The sequence below is a fragment of the Gavia stellata genome, chromosome 20 (genome assembly GCF_030936135.1).
Source record: "Gavia stellata isolate bGavSte3 chromosome 20, bGavSte3.hap2, whole genome shotgun sequence".
NCBI classification, from domain to species: Eukaryota; Metazoa; Chordata; class Aves; order Gaviiformes; family Gaviidae; genus Gavia; species Gavia stellata.
In genome coordinates, this window is record NC_082613.1 from 11,390,780 (window position 1) to 11,407,653 (window position 16,874).

At 44.2% G+C, this 16,874-nt stretch overlaps 1 protein-coding gene across 1 annotated transcript in view; it reads right to left on the reverse strand.

The window, feature by feature from the left end:
- The window catches only part of RIMS4 (regulating synaptic membrane exocytosis 4), a 51,998-nt gene that overhangs the window by 14,177 nt on the left and 20,947 nt on the right, over positions 1-16,874 (reverse strand). Inside the window, exon 2 of the mRNA XM_059827301.1 lies at positions 2,333-2,474. Within this exon, the coding sequence (XP_059683284.1) occupies positions 2,333-2,474 (142 nt within the window). The remainder of the gene's footprint in view (positions 1-2,332; positions 2,475-16,874) is intronic.

Here is a 16,874-nt window from a genome sequence, read left to right on the forward strand (position 1 = left end):
AATCAGCACCGCTTTAAAAGCACGTTTGTATGACTGAGAGCAGGTATTTTAAGACCTTCTGCAGCAAAGTTTCACCAAATATTTGATCATTTCAGTGTGACACTTTTGGAAGTTGTGCTTTTAGTCCTTAAATTGAAAAGGTTTATAAAAACATACAGAACTTGGGAAAACAAACCTTCTTGGAAGATGAGGTTTTGAATCCATTTTCTTCCCTGTGCGAACATACCGAAGAGACGCATGGGGAGGAAGAACTAGGGCAACCTTGTCTTGCTGAAAACCAGGTTTTTGACAGTCACTGGTGAAAACTGCCTCTGGCCTAGGAGTATCTGCATCAGTCAGAAACCCAGCATTAAAAGGAAAATAATCTTGCCACAGCTAACACAGTCATATGAATCCTCATTTTGCCTCCCTGGGAACACATCTACAGCAAACAAGAGAGGTCAAGAAAAATCTGATTTAGAAGAATACATTTCTGGCCCTCAAAGCTATTCCCCAAACAATTCCTTTCTCTGCTGCAGGAAAAGAAAGGAGAGAAACTGCCCTCCCACCATGTTTCAAGAGAATAGAGCCCTCTCAGCTCTTTGTACTCTCAGCCCTGTTTGCTTATCACTTGCAGCTCAGACAGACAGTTGCAATTCCCACCGGCTTTCCAGAGGAGATCAATTATCCCACCTAGGAACACAGCGTCCAGGAACCACTTAATCACACTTTTCAGAGAAGTAAGAGGAGAAACCGTCCCATCCCTGGCAGAGGGGCTGGCAAGGATGTTCTGGCAGTGTTCAAGGTTGGAATACCCAATGTTAGGCTTGTTCTAATAAAGACATTTGGATTGCAAGACAGGATTTTTCTTTCTTTATTGAGCTGATAGCTACATGCCGCCTGCCTTCAGGGTAAAACAGCACTTGTATGGGTGCAATATTTTGTTGGCAGAAATAGTCTCTCTCCAGGAAAGCGCAATCAAAGCAGCCAGCGTATGCAATGATAGGACACAGACCTTTCAGAGAATTATACCCCTTCCCAGGAGGGTTAGCTATGTAAATATAAAAAGGAAAGAATTCTACTCTGCACGAAGGCAGATTCTTGCCCTGCATTGCCAAGGGAACTGAACTTAATCACTAATCCTCTGCATCTCGTAGCGGAGGCAGAACTCCAAGCCACAGGACTGTGGTGGTGTAGCAAGAATATTTCCCTGGAGACAGCAGCTCACAGAAGAGATAAGGTACATCACAGCTTGGGAGTGACAAGATTGCTATTGCAGCCTGTGCCTCATTACTATTTCCAACCTTCAGCACAGATCTATGATGCCTTTCCAAGATTAGCCTACTTCTAAAGCTAAAGAAAGTCTCTCTTAATTTACAGCCTGTTACTTATTTAACACCAGAATCACATTAATTGAGAGCGCCTTTGGACTATCCCAGCATTTTAGCGGTACGGTGTACTTGGAATACCACATAGGACTAGAGAGTGATGCCAAGCACGGTACTTGACTTAAACAGAGCACGTTTTAGGTATACAAACATTTTGGCCTTATACCTAGAAGCACGGAATCTGATAGTATATATTGCCCCCTTTTTTAAATACTGGGGGTTTTTTGCCTCCAACGATCCCCGTGAATGGTCATGTTAATAAAATGATGATAATCTCCATATAAGGCTTCAAATAATGGAAATACAAAAATGAGAATTGGAGACAAGTGAGCCCCCAAAGTTCTGGCCTAAGGATCCCCTGCTTTGCATTCTGGCATAAAGCCTAAGTGCAGCAAAGTGTGTTACAACTTTTCTTGGGGTCAAAAACCATTTCTAAAATACATTCTTTTAGGACACTGTACTCAGATGAAACAAAAGAAAGCTTGTTACCAAAAGTATACACAGGCTTCTGAATATCTATTTTGAGATCAGAATGATTGTTTTGCTAAGTGCATCCTTTTCATCACCTGGGCACTTTTTTTTCCTCCAAACCAAAAGACTATCTTGAAATAGGGAAGATGGACAGCTATTGTGCAACATTAAAGACTACTGGCTTATAATTTAATACCAGTAATAAGCCTCAGCTATTCACCCTGAATTATTCTTCTAAAGGCAAAGCAGCTAAAAGTAATGGGTATCTGCTTCAGCTCAGAATAATGAGGACACTAAAAAAGTATATAAACAGCTAGAGGATGTGCCAGCTATGCAGGCAGAGAAATTCGCTCTACTCTAGTGAATGGGCAGTACACCTGCAGCATAGGCAAGTCAGACAAATACATCATCTATCGTGCTAGAGGAAAATTAATAGCTATAAGAAGAACAGTGCATCCCACAAGTGATTCCCCAGCTTCCTTTCAATGACTTACTTTCCCTCTGACCCATAGCTGTTCATGCTGTCCTCAATGGACTCATGGCTGGCTTGACGGACGGTCCGGCTGGGCATTTCGACAGCCAGCCCAGTTTCTGTGCTCCTTTGGATAGCTCCTTTCAGTCTCCGACCATCCCCATCTAGGAACAAAAGGGGAGAAAAGACAGTCAGCTCTTGTTCCCAGAGCCTTTTGCAACGACAGAGTCAAGGAGAAGCAGAGAAGGTCTTTCAGATCAGCCTGGCATCTGGCTGCCCGGCAGTATTTTGCACTCACGCAGTGTTTCAGTACTCAGCCCTGCTTCATCAGCAGCTCCCAGTCATCTTTGGGACAAACCCAGTGCTCCAGCAAGCCAGGGCCCAGCAGAAACTCAAAACGTACATACTGCCCTACCTACTCCAACCATTTGTACCGATTAATTATGCATCAAGCACAGGTATGTGCAGGCACACAAGCTGGCTACACGTGAAGCTACCCAGTTCGGGAACGCAGCAGCAGTAACCACGGGCAGAGCTGAGGTGTACAGCCTGACCATGCCTCGAAACATTTACTAAACCCCATGTTGCTGCCTCAGATTTTGTGGAGCAGTGAAGAGGCGCAGCTCCTGGTAAGCATCAAGGGAGTGGGGGCGGGGGGGAGCAAAAAGCCAGGCAGCACCAGATGTGCTGCGAAGGCAGGAGCCCTCCCAGATGGGCCATAGGGGAATAGTTGGGCATGGCCAAAATGTTCCCTGGTGGCACCTGGAATGGCACTAGCAGTGGAAAACCCCACAAAGGACTATTCCCCTTCGTACATGCCCGCGGCCAGAGCGCAGAGGGAATTAAGTAGGTTCTGGTTCCTCCTGGGTGCAGTCTTCAGAGGCTCAGCCCTCTGAAATTAACAGCTGCTATTTTCATCCTCCGTCTCCAACAGACTGTTTCTCAGAACAAACCACGTTATGTAATGAATATGTAATGAATACCATTACTATTAATTGCTTTAGCTGGTGTTAGGAGGCTCCAGATTTTATCCCACATACAACACTCATCCTGAAACACATCTGCTACAAGTCTTCTGAACAAAGCAAAATTACCTAAATTCTTTTAAAGGTGCCCATCCATTAACCTGGATTCAGGCAACAAACCTCTGACCTACGGTGCTCTCAGAAACCCACCAGCCTTTTGAGTACCACCCTGGAGAAGAAATGACCCAGCTATTGAGTCTAGAGAACTTGGGATCCCCAAATATTAAAGAAAACAAGCTTTCCCAACTACTTTGGAAATATGAGAATATCTGTAAGAGGCTGTCTAAAATATGCAGAACGTTGTTATTTGTGTAGCAAGCTGCTTGACCTAAAACACTTTTCTTTGGTTCTTGGTGTGAACAGGCATTTAAAAAAAAAAAAAAAATCAGTAAGGTATCAGAAATGCTTCCTACCCTACTTCTCAAATTATACCTACACTGAAATGCAAAGGTAAAAATTCTTCGATAAATTCAGCCATAAAGCCCCTTTTCCTCTGGTATCATGAGGTTTCCAACTGGGTAAATATGTTGGCCCCAGGGCTGTGTACCAGCTGCTGTCCCCACATATGGTGCAGCATGTGTATGCATGTCCCTATGGGCTAAGAGAATAGAATATGCATGTTCTGGGTTAACGTTAACTACAGTTTGTACTGTTTGTGTGCCTAGAGCAATGTATGAAGCACATTGTATAAATCAGGAAATTACACAAACATAAAACATATTTTTAATGTGCTTTCAAAATCCAAACCTTCAGGCAAGAATAATAATACAGGCATCAGTAAAAGCAAAGCCTCATGAAATGGCCTTACCTACTTCCCCAATCCCTTTAAGCACCCTTGACAAGCCTTGTACAGAGTGCTGGATCCTCTAATGGCGTTTCTAGGTTGCTTTCAGAGAGCATCCCACAGCCTTGCAGGCAGACTTGATGGTCCATTTAATTTGTCTCACATTAACCTCTACAAACAATCTTTTAGTCATCTACATCCATCAGTGCCCATCCCTCCTTCACATGTGCACTCCCACAACACTCACCCTTCTGCACCTTTTAGGGTAGTCCTTAGGAGAGCCTTGGTAGGCAACCACAGTCAAAGCAGCAAATGACATAAATGTAGGAAACATTAAAAATGCCCCATTGCCCAACTATGCAACATCTGTTTAAAAAAAAAATCTCTTATTTCCCCAATCTAATGAGACATGCCTGGAGACATTCATACCTAGAAGACTTGTTGCCACATGTAGATGCATAAAGAGAGGTTTGGGCAGAGCAAGGCTTTAGAGCAACCCAAGGTGCTTGCTGCTTTCTATTAGCCATCTCCTGATTAAAAGCTAATGACATAAAGCAGAAGGGCCCAAAGACAAGGAAAGGCAGCACCGCGGAACACGGGCAGTACCAGAGCACTGTACCGGAGACGATTCAGCTGGCACGGGGCAAGTTCAGCTGTAGCACCACATGCACAGCTTTGCACTGCTGGTTTTCTCTGAGCGAGTGGTTTTCTAGTATTCCTGACTGCTTTTACAGCTATGACACATGGATATTCTTATTAAAAAAAAAATTATAATGGAGAAACTCTGGAAAACAAGACGACAGGAATAGATGACAAGAATCCTTCATTCCTCCCTCCTCTTTCAGACAGAGATGCACAGCAACTCCTGCATCTCACAAACCATCTCCCATTATTCTGGGGAAAGGTTTCTCCAGCCTTTTCCCCCTCCAGTCTCTTTTTGCCAGACGTTCCCTTTGAACAGAAGGGGAGTAACCCGTTTTGCCAAAAAGGCAAGCTCCCAAACCACTGCAGCCCAAGCCAAGACTGAAACAGGATAAGAGATCAGCATAAGCACCAGAGATGCCATCAGAAACGGGATATAGGTTCCTAAACTACCCACATAAACCCTTTAGTCAAATTTTACCTGTAGTCAGCACATAACAAAAATACAGTGTTTTAACCCCCTCAGTTGGAAGAGGAGGGCAGATCAGGAGTAGCAGACCTGGAAAGGGTCAGCGCAGAAAGGAAAAAAACATGGACAAAGCTGCATTGCTCGTCTGTGAACTGAAAACATTTCACGAGCAATAGTCACCCACTAGCAACCTTCTCTGGTCAGTATGGAACATTGCATAGGGGCTGTGCCTCCTCCCTTACCGGAAATCTTGTGCTTCAACACCTTTGCAAATCAAGAAGGTACATGATATGTGTCTGTGTGGGTGTTGCCTGGCAAGCCCATTCATCTTAATTTAATTGTTAGCGGTATCTGGAACAAGTAAGAGTACTATCGATGTTTTCTGCAGTGTCACCAGATTTATTCCTTGCACCTTGTCCAATTAAGCAGTAAACGACAAAGGTTAAGCAGCTGGTCACGCCTGCAGTGCAACTCGCAGCAGAAGAGCAGATTCTGCTTCAGAATGACCTTGGGAAGAGAATTTTTGTGCTCAAATATCCAGGATGAAGATACACAGCACCTCACAGACGCCAAGAACCAGAAGGGACCAGCAGACACTTTGCCAAGTTCTCTGTGTTGACAGGCACTTAGATTTTGCTCTGTTCAGCCAAACAATTTACGTTTGGCTAAAGAATATCTTCTAAAAAGCTATCCACTCTGGATTTGAAGATATCGAGAGATGAAGAATCTGCCATTTGCCTGTGCAGTTTATTTTACTACCTGACATTCAGAGATGTGACTTCAGTTTGTCTGGTTTCAGCTTTCACCCATCAGGTTTTTTTAATGCCCTTCTCTATGTGAGGGCTGCTTTGTGTTCTCGCCATAAAGACTCTTTTGCAGCGTAATCAAGTCATCTCTCAATCTTTTTTGACAAGTTAAACAGACTGAGCTCTTTATGTTTCTCATGCTCTGGCATTTTTTTCTCCTGCCCCTGAATCTTTTTAGTGAACTCCCCAGGTTTTAATGCCCTTTTGAGAACATGCACAGCAGAATTGGAGACTGCATTTTAGTGCAATAACATGTACAAAGGTAAAAATCCGCTTGCACGCTCATCTTCCCTGCTTCTGCTTCCACCTCCCAAGACCACAGTAAGCTCTTGGTATAGCATCACACCTTGCCTGGACGCTGTGCAGTCCCTGCCTGTCCTGCTGGTATAACCTTGTAGAACATTATATTAAGAAATATGTAAGAAAACACATTTTATTTGAAGAGAGAGAGCAAAAAGTCCAGACAGCTCTATACCACTCTCCCACCCTCAATACTATTTACTATCCTTCTAATGTGCGTATCGCCTGTGAATTTAGTGAGGTTTAAACTCATGCTTGCTCCAAATCAAATGAAAACACTGAATAGCACCCGGCCTTCAAAAGAACCTCCTGCCTTTGAGGCTTTTCCTTGACAAGTGCTTTTTGAAATGTGAAGTAAGTTTTTAATCTATTTATCACTATCACATTTTTAGGGTCATGTTGTTCTAGGACAAAACCCTTACATACTTATCACATTTACCCAGATACCTGCTTCTACTAAAACTTGGAGAAAAAAAAAGTCTGACAAGACCCATTTTCCCTAAATCCTTCTTAACTGGTATTAATTACATTCCATCATTTTGTTCTTTATTAATTGGATCTCATTACCCTGTTTCCCCTAATTCTGTCTGTGAGTGACATCAGATCAACTAACCAAAAGTCCCCTCCAGACAAGCCAGTAATGGGCAAAGAGGAGTAAGGTGACGGTGCAGGTGCCCTGCATAGCACAGAGCATCCTCTGGAGAGTTTCCTTCCTTAAATATATTTTCAGCTGTCAACCACATCGAGAGGCAGCTCTTCTCAAGGATGATGTCACTCCTGTGGCAGAACTGACTGTCACAAAGAATTGTATTTGCCTTAAACCTTGGGGGTGGGAAAAATAAGAGTGGCATTGTCCCGTTCTCTCCCCCAAGAAAAGAGTCATCATTTCTCACGTCCTCTTCTGTGTCAGCCTAACACACAACTCTTCGAAGCCCTTCCTCTCTGCTACTGACAGGTCTCTCCATGCTCAGAGGCCATCAAGTCTTGAAAAATCTGTGCAAGTTCTGCAATAGCTTGTCACAAGGTCATCATTATATAATTATTACTCCTACACAGAATTACTCTATGATAGATGTTTATTGAGTTGATGTTTGAGTGACACAGTGTGCCCCTTTCACTATTATCCTTACACTACCTCCTCTCTTGTCGCTTCCTTTCCCCCCACCCAGGTACTTGGCACCTTCCTTCTCTTTTCCTTTTTGTTTTCAATTTTATTCTCCATGCTCACTCAGTTTGATGGATGCTACCAACAAAAAAAGAAACCAGCAAGATGCATGTGCTACGGACCCTCCCATACTTTAGAATTAATTGATATTGATTTAACCTTGAGATTAGGAATTGACTGAATTTCAACTTGATCAGCTTTGCTCCTAAATTAACCAACTGCTTTCAAGCACAGAATGTGCTGGTGCCCAAAGCCCATGGCCAGGCAGCACCAACACAGGCCACCCAACTCACACCAGGCAGAACAGCCTGGTTAGCTTTTTTCCTTCCCAAACTTCATCTTGGGGTGCAAGGTGGAAAGGAAGGGAAATCAGTTGGACGCTTGCATTCAGGTTGCATTTGTTCCTACTGCAAAGCTCTGGACAAAATAACATTTTGTATTTTCCAGGGAAGACTAGTCCAAGCCTGAGCGAAGAGACTGCATTTCTATTGCTTTTCTTACCCAAGCCAAGCAGCATGCATTGATTTGCATCCATACATGCTGCAGGGTATCGACCTGGGCACGCTTTGCTCTCTGGCTTCACACCTGGGTTCCTCAGCAAGTGAATTATCTGCTTTGCTCCAAAATGATGCCCAGGTACAAACCAGCACTTAAGAAGCACAGAGATTGACAACGCCAGCAGGGCAATAGAGAAAAACCCATCTGACAGAGTCGATGAACCCTTTGAGCATGGTGCAGATCATGTAGAAGCAGAGATGAACCGAGATGAGGGGGATGCACATCTGCGACAGCAAAGTGCATCTGCAGTCAGCATCCAGGGGTACCAGGGGCGCGTGGCCAGGTGGGACAGGACCTGACCGTCTGGAAAGGAGATATGCCCCGAGCCACGCAACAGTTTACACCAAATCTGCCTGCTCTATCCTTGGCTCAAACGTGGTCTCACAAGCCCTTTCAGTTCCCACAGCCACAAACTTCACTCTTAAGGTCAAAACCAAAGAGGTGATTTTTGCTTTCTTCTCCATGAAGATCTGCCACAGAGAAAAGATGATGCATGTCAGTTTGGGGCTGAAAATGAAGAAGGGAAAACACCAAGCACCCATCTGGATATCATCACCTGCTGAGATTATGAAGAAGGTCCCCAAGTCCAACAACTGGTCTTTGGCATGTCTGTGGGCAAAAAGCAGTAGTGGTAGTCTCAGCTCAGCACCTTGTGAGACTGCTGAAGCGCTGACCATTTTACCTAGTTCTCATTTTCAAATACTCTGACAAAAGAGCCAACACATTAGCTCCTCTGCTTCAAACTTTGTCACTGCATTGTCGTTCCTAATGGGTTTAAAAAGAAAAGATTGTTTTCTGTTTAGTCAGATGCTGAATCCCTGCAGACATGTGCTAAGATTCATGTGCCGTGAATGAATGCTGAGAATTCCATTGTTCGGCTTCAAAGGAAAAAAAAGAAAAGTCTTCCCACAGCCTTGCATGAATATCCAACACCTGCGACAGCCTGGCACACGCTGAGCAGAGCGGCTGTCGGGGTGGGCATCGCAGGCCCTTTTACATCAGTATCTGTGTTCGGAGCAAGCCATGCTGCTCACCTAAAGGGATGCTACAAGCTGAGAAAAAAAAAATAAAATAAATACTGGATTGTCACTTCAGAATGTAGTTTAACAAGATGAACTCAATCTCATCATGCCTGGCAAGCTCTGACATCCTGCCAAGTATTCCCTACATCAACATCCTAATGGAGTGTGAATTATGAGCACCTAAAGAGAGGCAGTTTGTACTGGGCTCTAGAACATGCCAGACTATCATCACAGCCTGAATAATCCACCAGAAAAGACAGAAAATGGCTGGGCGTAAGCAGGGGCACTAATCAGGCTGTTTGCTTCGTTCCCCTTGTCCTAGTTTTGGGCACTAATAAGAATCACACCCTTTCTTTCCAAGTTAAGTAGAAAATCTTCTACAGGATGGAGAAAAAAAAAAAGTATTTCAACATGTTAATTCTTAATCTGTGCAGATTAAGTATACCCACAGGGTTGGGAAAGGTCAGTCAACTCTTCTTGTGAGAGCCAGAAAACAGTAAAACTAGCAACTATTTGTATTGCCGTGACAGCTACAGACCCCAGCTGAATGCAGAGCAGGGCCAGGACTCCCCACCTGCACGGGCAGCCTATGGAGATGCCAGCGAGACACCTCCTCCGAACTCCCACCCATAGCACAGTCACCAACACGCCCCACTGCTGCTGGGCCACTATGGGATTTCAGCACAAAAAAAGCTTCCTCTCGTCCTAGCACTCAACCCCTCACCCACGGGCACACCTGTGCCACATCAAACCAACTCCCCCCTGAACCCATCATTTTTTTTCTTCTTCCTCCGCACCATTAAAAGAGGAGCAAAAATCATTCACAGGGTTATTTTTAGGAAGTAGGCACCTGGCAGCAGTCTCGGAGGCTGCCCTCCCTTCTTTACCCGCTGAGCTTGAGACGCGCAACAGAAAACTTCCTCCAGCCCGCAGAAGGGCGACTCATTATATAGCAAGGCACGGGAGCTCCACGAGTTTTCATAAAGCAACAGCCCTATTTTTAAAGCCTAAGAGTAGCTTAATTTAGGTAGGACAAAGCTAACCTTCTTCCTCTTCCTTCCTATAAGTGCTAGAAACAGAACACAGGTCTGACCCTGCCCTGCACAGCCTGTCCTCCCCTCCCACCACCCCAGCGAGACAACCCTGGGAGAAGAGCATTTTGCCTCTATACCCCTCCCACCCCACCGGTGGGAGCACCAAACCCCACACATGGCTTTTTAGGCGTGCCTGTAGTTCCTAACAACCCCACAACCCGGCCCAGATCCCCAGCTCCTCAGCCACTTTAAAGCAGCAAGTGTCTTCTCCTCCAAGCTGGTCTGAGCTGCAGTTTGTTTCAAACCCAGCGATGTCTGTATTTAAGCGGGTCTCCACCCCCAGTAAGATGTTATCACCTCTTGTAGGCTGGGTGGAGCGCTGGTAAAGCATTGATTTTGCTTCCTATCTTCGTGAGATCCATTTTCATATTTTAAACTAGGAAAGTGTGATATATTTTTTCTGTTCCTTTTGAGGTTAAAACCAAATAGTTCCCATGATACTATTTTTAATTTTGACCTTTTCGATAATTCATTTATATACAAAAATTATATGGCCAAAATTTTCATTTAAAAATGTCTAAAGAAAAAGTTCTGCAGCTAACATGTAGCCAGGAAAATTACTTTGAGAATTTTTTCCTTCACTGACAAAAGAGAGAAAGGTAACAAACCAAAAGGTAAACATATATATTCCACTGTCAGTGACTTTTAAACAGATTTTTTTGACTACCATAAAAAATTGTTTAGCTTTTCACCATAAAAAAAGTTACAGTACCATAACACTAAGAAAAATGCTCATTTCTTTCCGAGTATTTAATGGGAACTACTTTGCAGCTAGATCCAGCTCTTCAGAATTCTTTCCATGTCTCTATTTTGTTTGCAGCAGCAGGATCCAAATAGCTTCATCTGATGGCTGCTTCTGCATTTTTATTTTTATAAGAAAAGGGAACACGCTGCCCCCTTCTCTTCCCCCAATCTGCCATGCTTTGCAGGAGAGTCTGGTTAAATGAGATGTCCGTATGCATACAGAAAATTCACTGCTGCAATGTTTCTTCAGCAGCCTAGCACTGGAACCTGCACGCTGCCCCATCTGCAGAGCCACGTCTCTCGGGACAGACAAGCACGGGACTGCTGATGCTGCACCAACCGCCCTGGGAAGAGCTGCACGTCCAGGACAGACACGTCCCAGGTCGTTCTCCACCTTCTGCTTCTTTTGTGCTTGGGCAAGGGCTGATGACTTAAAAAAAATTCTTACTATGATATTTATAATGCAATAAACCACATATATATATATACACACATACATACTGATTGCACAGCAATGAGGGAATCCAATCCTTCCACTTCTTGGATGTCGTGGCTTAGGCTTCACTAAGAGTTTAACTCCCCCTCTTTGACATTCGCCCACCTGGGAGGCCCCAGGGATCTGCTATGTGACTATATGCCAAGTCAAGGAGAAAGTTTAGCTGAGGGGCTCAGAGAACAGGTACATTTGGCACAGCCACAGGCAATTAATAACAATAACTAACTGATTCTATTTAAACTACTACACTGTAATATTTATTCCCTAGAAAGCTGGGAGCAGTGTCAGACATAGTACCAACAACCAGCAGTGCTTTAAGACAAAATGTTCTCAGTTCAAAACTCTTAAAACGTTGCCAGCTATGAAGATCTGGGCATCAGGAAAATATGAAAAGCCGCAAAGTGGGTGGGTAGTTTGTCTGCCAGGGCCATCCCAGGGCTTTCTTCTTATGATTTCACAAGGAGGACCAGGGGTGGAGCCAATTTGTGTCCTTGGGGCTGGAAGTCCTCCAGCTGACCAACGTAAGTTATGAAGGCCAGGTCAGGATCTCTACTTAATTACAAGTGAGTTGAACCAGAGCACTTTGTCCTAATTCTGCCGTCAGTCTCACACTATTAATAACTCCGAGGATGTTGCTTAAGTTCAGGATCTGAAATATGAATGAGGCTGAGCTGCAGAAAACCTCTCAATTTAGAAGAGGATCACAAAAATGAGGTGACTTCACAAAAATAAAGGAGCTAGAAAGCATCATTGTAAGAGAAGGATGGTTTTGTTTTCACTCAGAATGTTACTTTTAGGCTGAGATTATATATCAGACCTTTTCTTCTGGGACCACTAATTTGGGTCTTTCTCTCTAACCAGGGCCATCACAGGGTCCTCCTATCTTCCACCTCTCCACCAAATCTGGCCGAAACTGGAAAGTATGTGGTACATTTATAGGAATGATGGAGAGAGGGGAGAGGGTGAGGACAGGGTTCTTGCCTTATGTATTGAATTAATTGCCTCCCTCAAATTCACAGCTACAGCAGGTAAAGTTTAGTTTTGGTACAGAAAAAATTCAGGGGGAAAGGGCTGACAAGGCCAGATTTATTAACAGATTTTTTCCCTTTTCTTCTGTCCCATTGATGCTCTTTTAGGAGCGAGCAGCTTTGTCAAGACCGTGTGTGTGTGTGAACACAAAGAGCGAGCAACGGTCTTGGCACAGTGAATGAATCACACAACCTTTTGTTCATTCGTTATAAACACAATTAAAAACACAGCCACATTTCTTTAACAGGCATGAAGCCACAGAACCCTGGAGTCGTTCATAAACTAGAATCATGGTGCAGAATCGAGCTTAGAATAGCATTTGATTTGTGTTTAGCTTGGGTTGTAATTACTTCATCATATTTTCCTTAAGGAAATGAATGATCAAATTCACAAGGAGTTGACTTTAATTATACACACTGCTTAATAACTTGCGTCCATTTGGAAGCAATTATTTGATCCACTGTGGAAGCAGAGAGGGGGAGACGATGGTCTGGTGCCTAGAGAAGTCAAACAATTTCAGGCATTCAGCTTCTAACTCCAGACAATTTGACCAGATGATACAACTATCTGTGTCATCCTTCACCAAAGGTGCTTTCATTGCAATACCTGTAGCACATGCTAAGGGAAGCCACCAAGCCAGCACGTTTTTCCCCTCTAATTCTACGCATTGCTTTGACTTGCACAGCCATCCTTTGACAGGTCCACGGCCATGCAGTGCCCGTTTTGCCGGGCAACTGCCGCATCCCACCATAGGTGCACTAAAAGGAACCATTTTCTTCCCAAGTGGTACAAAGAACAGCATGAAAACCTCCACTTGCAACACGCCTGCGATGCCGAAGCAATGAGCACAGAGGGTGCCTGCGTTTCCCGAAAGCCTGGGAAAGAGCTCAGTGCTTTCCGGCAGGCAGAGAGAGGCTCTGGAACAGCAGCAGTCCGACTCGCTCACCGGTTCTTCCAACCCCCGAACGAGAGTTCTGCTCTTGCTAATGGGTCCACTGCGCTCGCACCGGTTCTCTGGTACAGATCCCTTGTCAGGATCTGGGATCACTTCAATACAGCCCAAGTGCCTGGTTCTGCTTGGGTGGAGTGAAAAGAGAGCATCCTGCCCTTCATGACTGTGATAATTTGGCTGCAGGCATCTCTGGACAGCTGGAAGAGAGGGTCAGGTTTCAATGCTGAGAAGCAGGACAGGACCAGCCATCATGCTGCAGCAGCACCTTACAATATAAAGTGATTCACGGTAGGTAAGAAATCAAAGTGGTCAAAACAGTAGGTTTCGTCTCATAGCAAACAGCCCTGCCAATCATACATACATCATAGGTATCTTCAACTGGTGACAAGTCATGCCATTAAAGACAGAAAACACCATCCAACACCAAAAACAGAGGTGCGGAAATTTAACTAGCAGCCTCCTAACCAAAAACCAAATAAACAAACAAAAAAAAAAACCCAGAAAAGCATTCAAGCAAAATTTTCACAGCCTAAACCCTAAAGAGATGCACAGACTCTCATCTGAGTGATAACCTCTCCCACAGACGAACATGGCAGACACGTAACTGCCTTCCGCATGCACAAAAGCAGCGCTCAGATATAAACACACCCCAAATTATTTGAAGTCCCTTGGGAAATTCAGTTCACCGTTTGTCCAAACAGAGTATTGAGCTTCCAATAGAGAAAAAAAGCCCTTTGGCCAGAGCTGGAAAATAGATGCAGTATCTTCATCTCTGCTGAAAGATACTGGAGAACGTGGGAAACCAACCAAAATATCATGCCTGTCTGAAGATTACTGAGGATTAGACAAAAAAAAGCCATCAATTCAGCAGATTAGTATGTTTTGGGAACAATACCAAGATCTAATTTTCTCAATTACCACCCATTAGATGCAGGAAGAATCAGTCCTTTGTCAAGAAAAGACACACAACGGTGTTCAATATCATATTAAATGGAATTTGCGTTAATCACTCAATAGTGTAAAACAGCCGCACATCAGCCCAGCTTCACGAGAAGCAGGTGGCTGTTTGTAGCATGGCTACCCCATGACAAATACATGGCAGCAAGTTCACCAAAATCCCATGATTTGTGCCAAATATTTCTAAATGCATTTTGTGGAAGGAGCAGGGATGAAAAAAAACGCTTTAGAGCACCTTAGTGATTTCTCTCTCTCTCTCTCCTATGACAGCAGAAAAGAGAACAGATGAAGAAGAAATAAAACGGAAGTATGGACTTGTGATATAGCCAGTATCAGTTTTGAGACAACACTGCCAGTTCAGGAAGATCAAACATGCATTACAGAGCAATATGTATCTTTATTTAGGAGTGAAAAAATACTTTTAACATAAGTACCAAAAAAAAAACGTTTGATGGGAACCTCTTTATAAGATGTGCAGGCAACAACTGACCAAGAGTAAGGGAACAAGGTCAGAAGAGGACACTGCATTAACCTTGCTTATGAAGCACCTGCATCTGCATAACCTGCTTCATTCTTCTACTTGCAGTTAACTTTTACATTTCTATTCTCATACTTAAAGACCAGGCTGACATAAGAAGGCCTTGGGATTTCTTGAGATGGTACTGGCAAGGTCAGAGAAGTTCATTTCAGACGCAGCACAATCCCCTTCCATCACCAACTGCACTCCAAGCGCTCCGTTTCACTCTGCTATGTACAATAGCTGCGCTAGCGACCTGCGTGCGTACAGCCTCCTATACCCCACGTTATCGGTACGAGGCTGGAGCTGTGCCGTCAGGCTCCCACCTTCACATTTATTTCACCTAACACTGAAACAAACGTAAGGAGGTAGGACATACAATTTTGAGAGTGAACTTCAGCAAGAGACCCTCAGTCCCAACCCATTCATGGTCCCCAACCACGAATCAAAATTACAAAGCAAACTCAGGCGTGAAATAACATCGTTTCCTCCTCCTCCTGCCTGCGGAGCCACAAGTTCAAGGCTCCGTTTCCTTGGCAACAAAAAAGAGCATCACAACAGCCTCCTCGCTAGCAAATGGCATACAAAAATGTGTCATTTTTTTCTCTCCAGTATCTTTTATCACTAGGGAATAAGGCTGAACTCAGAACTCACCACTCAGCAAAGATGGAAATAGGTATCCATTATTGCTATTTAAAATGTAAGCATCTTTAGAGCCTTTAAGCTTGTCCAGAGATAGGTAGCGCGTAAGGGATTTTAATTTATTAAGTTAAAAAAAAAAAACCTTGCTGAAGTTCACCTTTAAAGACAAATTATAAAACTTGAGGAGTTTGGGGAAAAAAATGCAGCTCATAAATTTAAGATCAGTATTTTAGATTCTGTTAATATTCACTTTCGAAAAACATTAGAAAAGAAGATTACAAATTTAATAATGTAACACATGGGAGGAATTATCCTCCTCCCCATATAAAAAGGCAATTTGTTCTTGCCTATAAATTGACTTTCTATTACTGTCATTAAACCAGCATAATGTGCTAAAATTAGGGTCTGTCCCACCACAGCTCTGTGGCAACCCACAGTCAAGAACTCATCATGCCAACAATTGAGAAGACATACTAATGAGGCGAGAGGGGCAGCGGACACCACTCCCTGCCAAGGAGTGGGGTATCTCCTTGCTGCAGGACTTTGTGGTGCTGCTGGACATTAACAAGGGTTCAAAAAGCAACTGGACAAAATTAGTGAGGAAGAAAAGTCAGGAGCAGAGGAACTGCCCAAGCCATGAGTCAGTGGAGGCTGGGCCAGCACCCTGAAGAAGCATCCCAAATAAATCTGGGCAGCTACTACTCGCAGGGTTACGAGGCGGGCACTCATAAAAGAGGCCAAACTCACGTCTGGCAGAAGTGGGGCGCTCTGGGAAGAAGCCATGCTTCTGCTTTCAGGTTTCACCATCTCCCATTTAGCTGTGCGTTACACACGATGGTGGTAAACCCACACTGCGGGTGATTAGGAGGTCAGGCTGACGCCTCGTCCCAGCACTCGTGTCCCTCACGGGTTTCCTCCATGGCATCGGACTCTCTTACCATCTCCCTGACTTTCTCCAGACACCTTTGCAGACACGAAAACCTCTTACTCTTTCCATTTTGCCACAACACAGAGAAGTGAGATCACAGTCGTGAGACTGCAGTAGTCTCCCATTCACTTCCTAAGCTGCTTCCAAATTTCTCTCCTCTATAGCTTGTGCAACAGGTTTACTGGATGTCCTACGTGGTCTCCCTGCTCCATCTGTGCCCAGCCCACCAGGGCAGGCCCTGTCCCCGCCTAGAGCATCTGCTCCTCCCCTCTCGCTCAACATGCTCATGTCTAACTCCACACGTGCAGCGTCAGGGATGATGCTGCAATGCCCACATGAGAACTTGCCTAGCAGCACCAGCATTAAAACCTATATTCAGCGGTCTTCTCAAATGGGCAACTATATAAACAGCTCCATTGGAAAAGTGTTAAAAT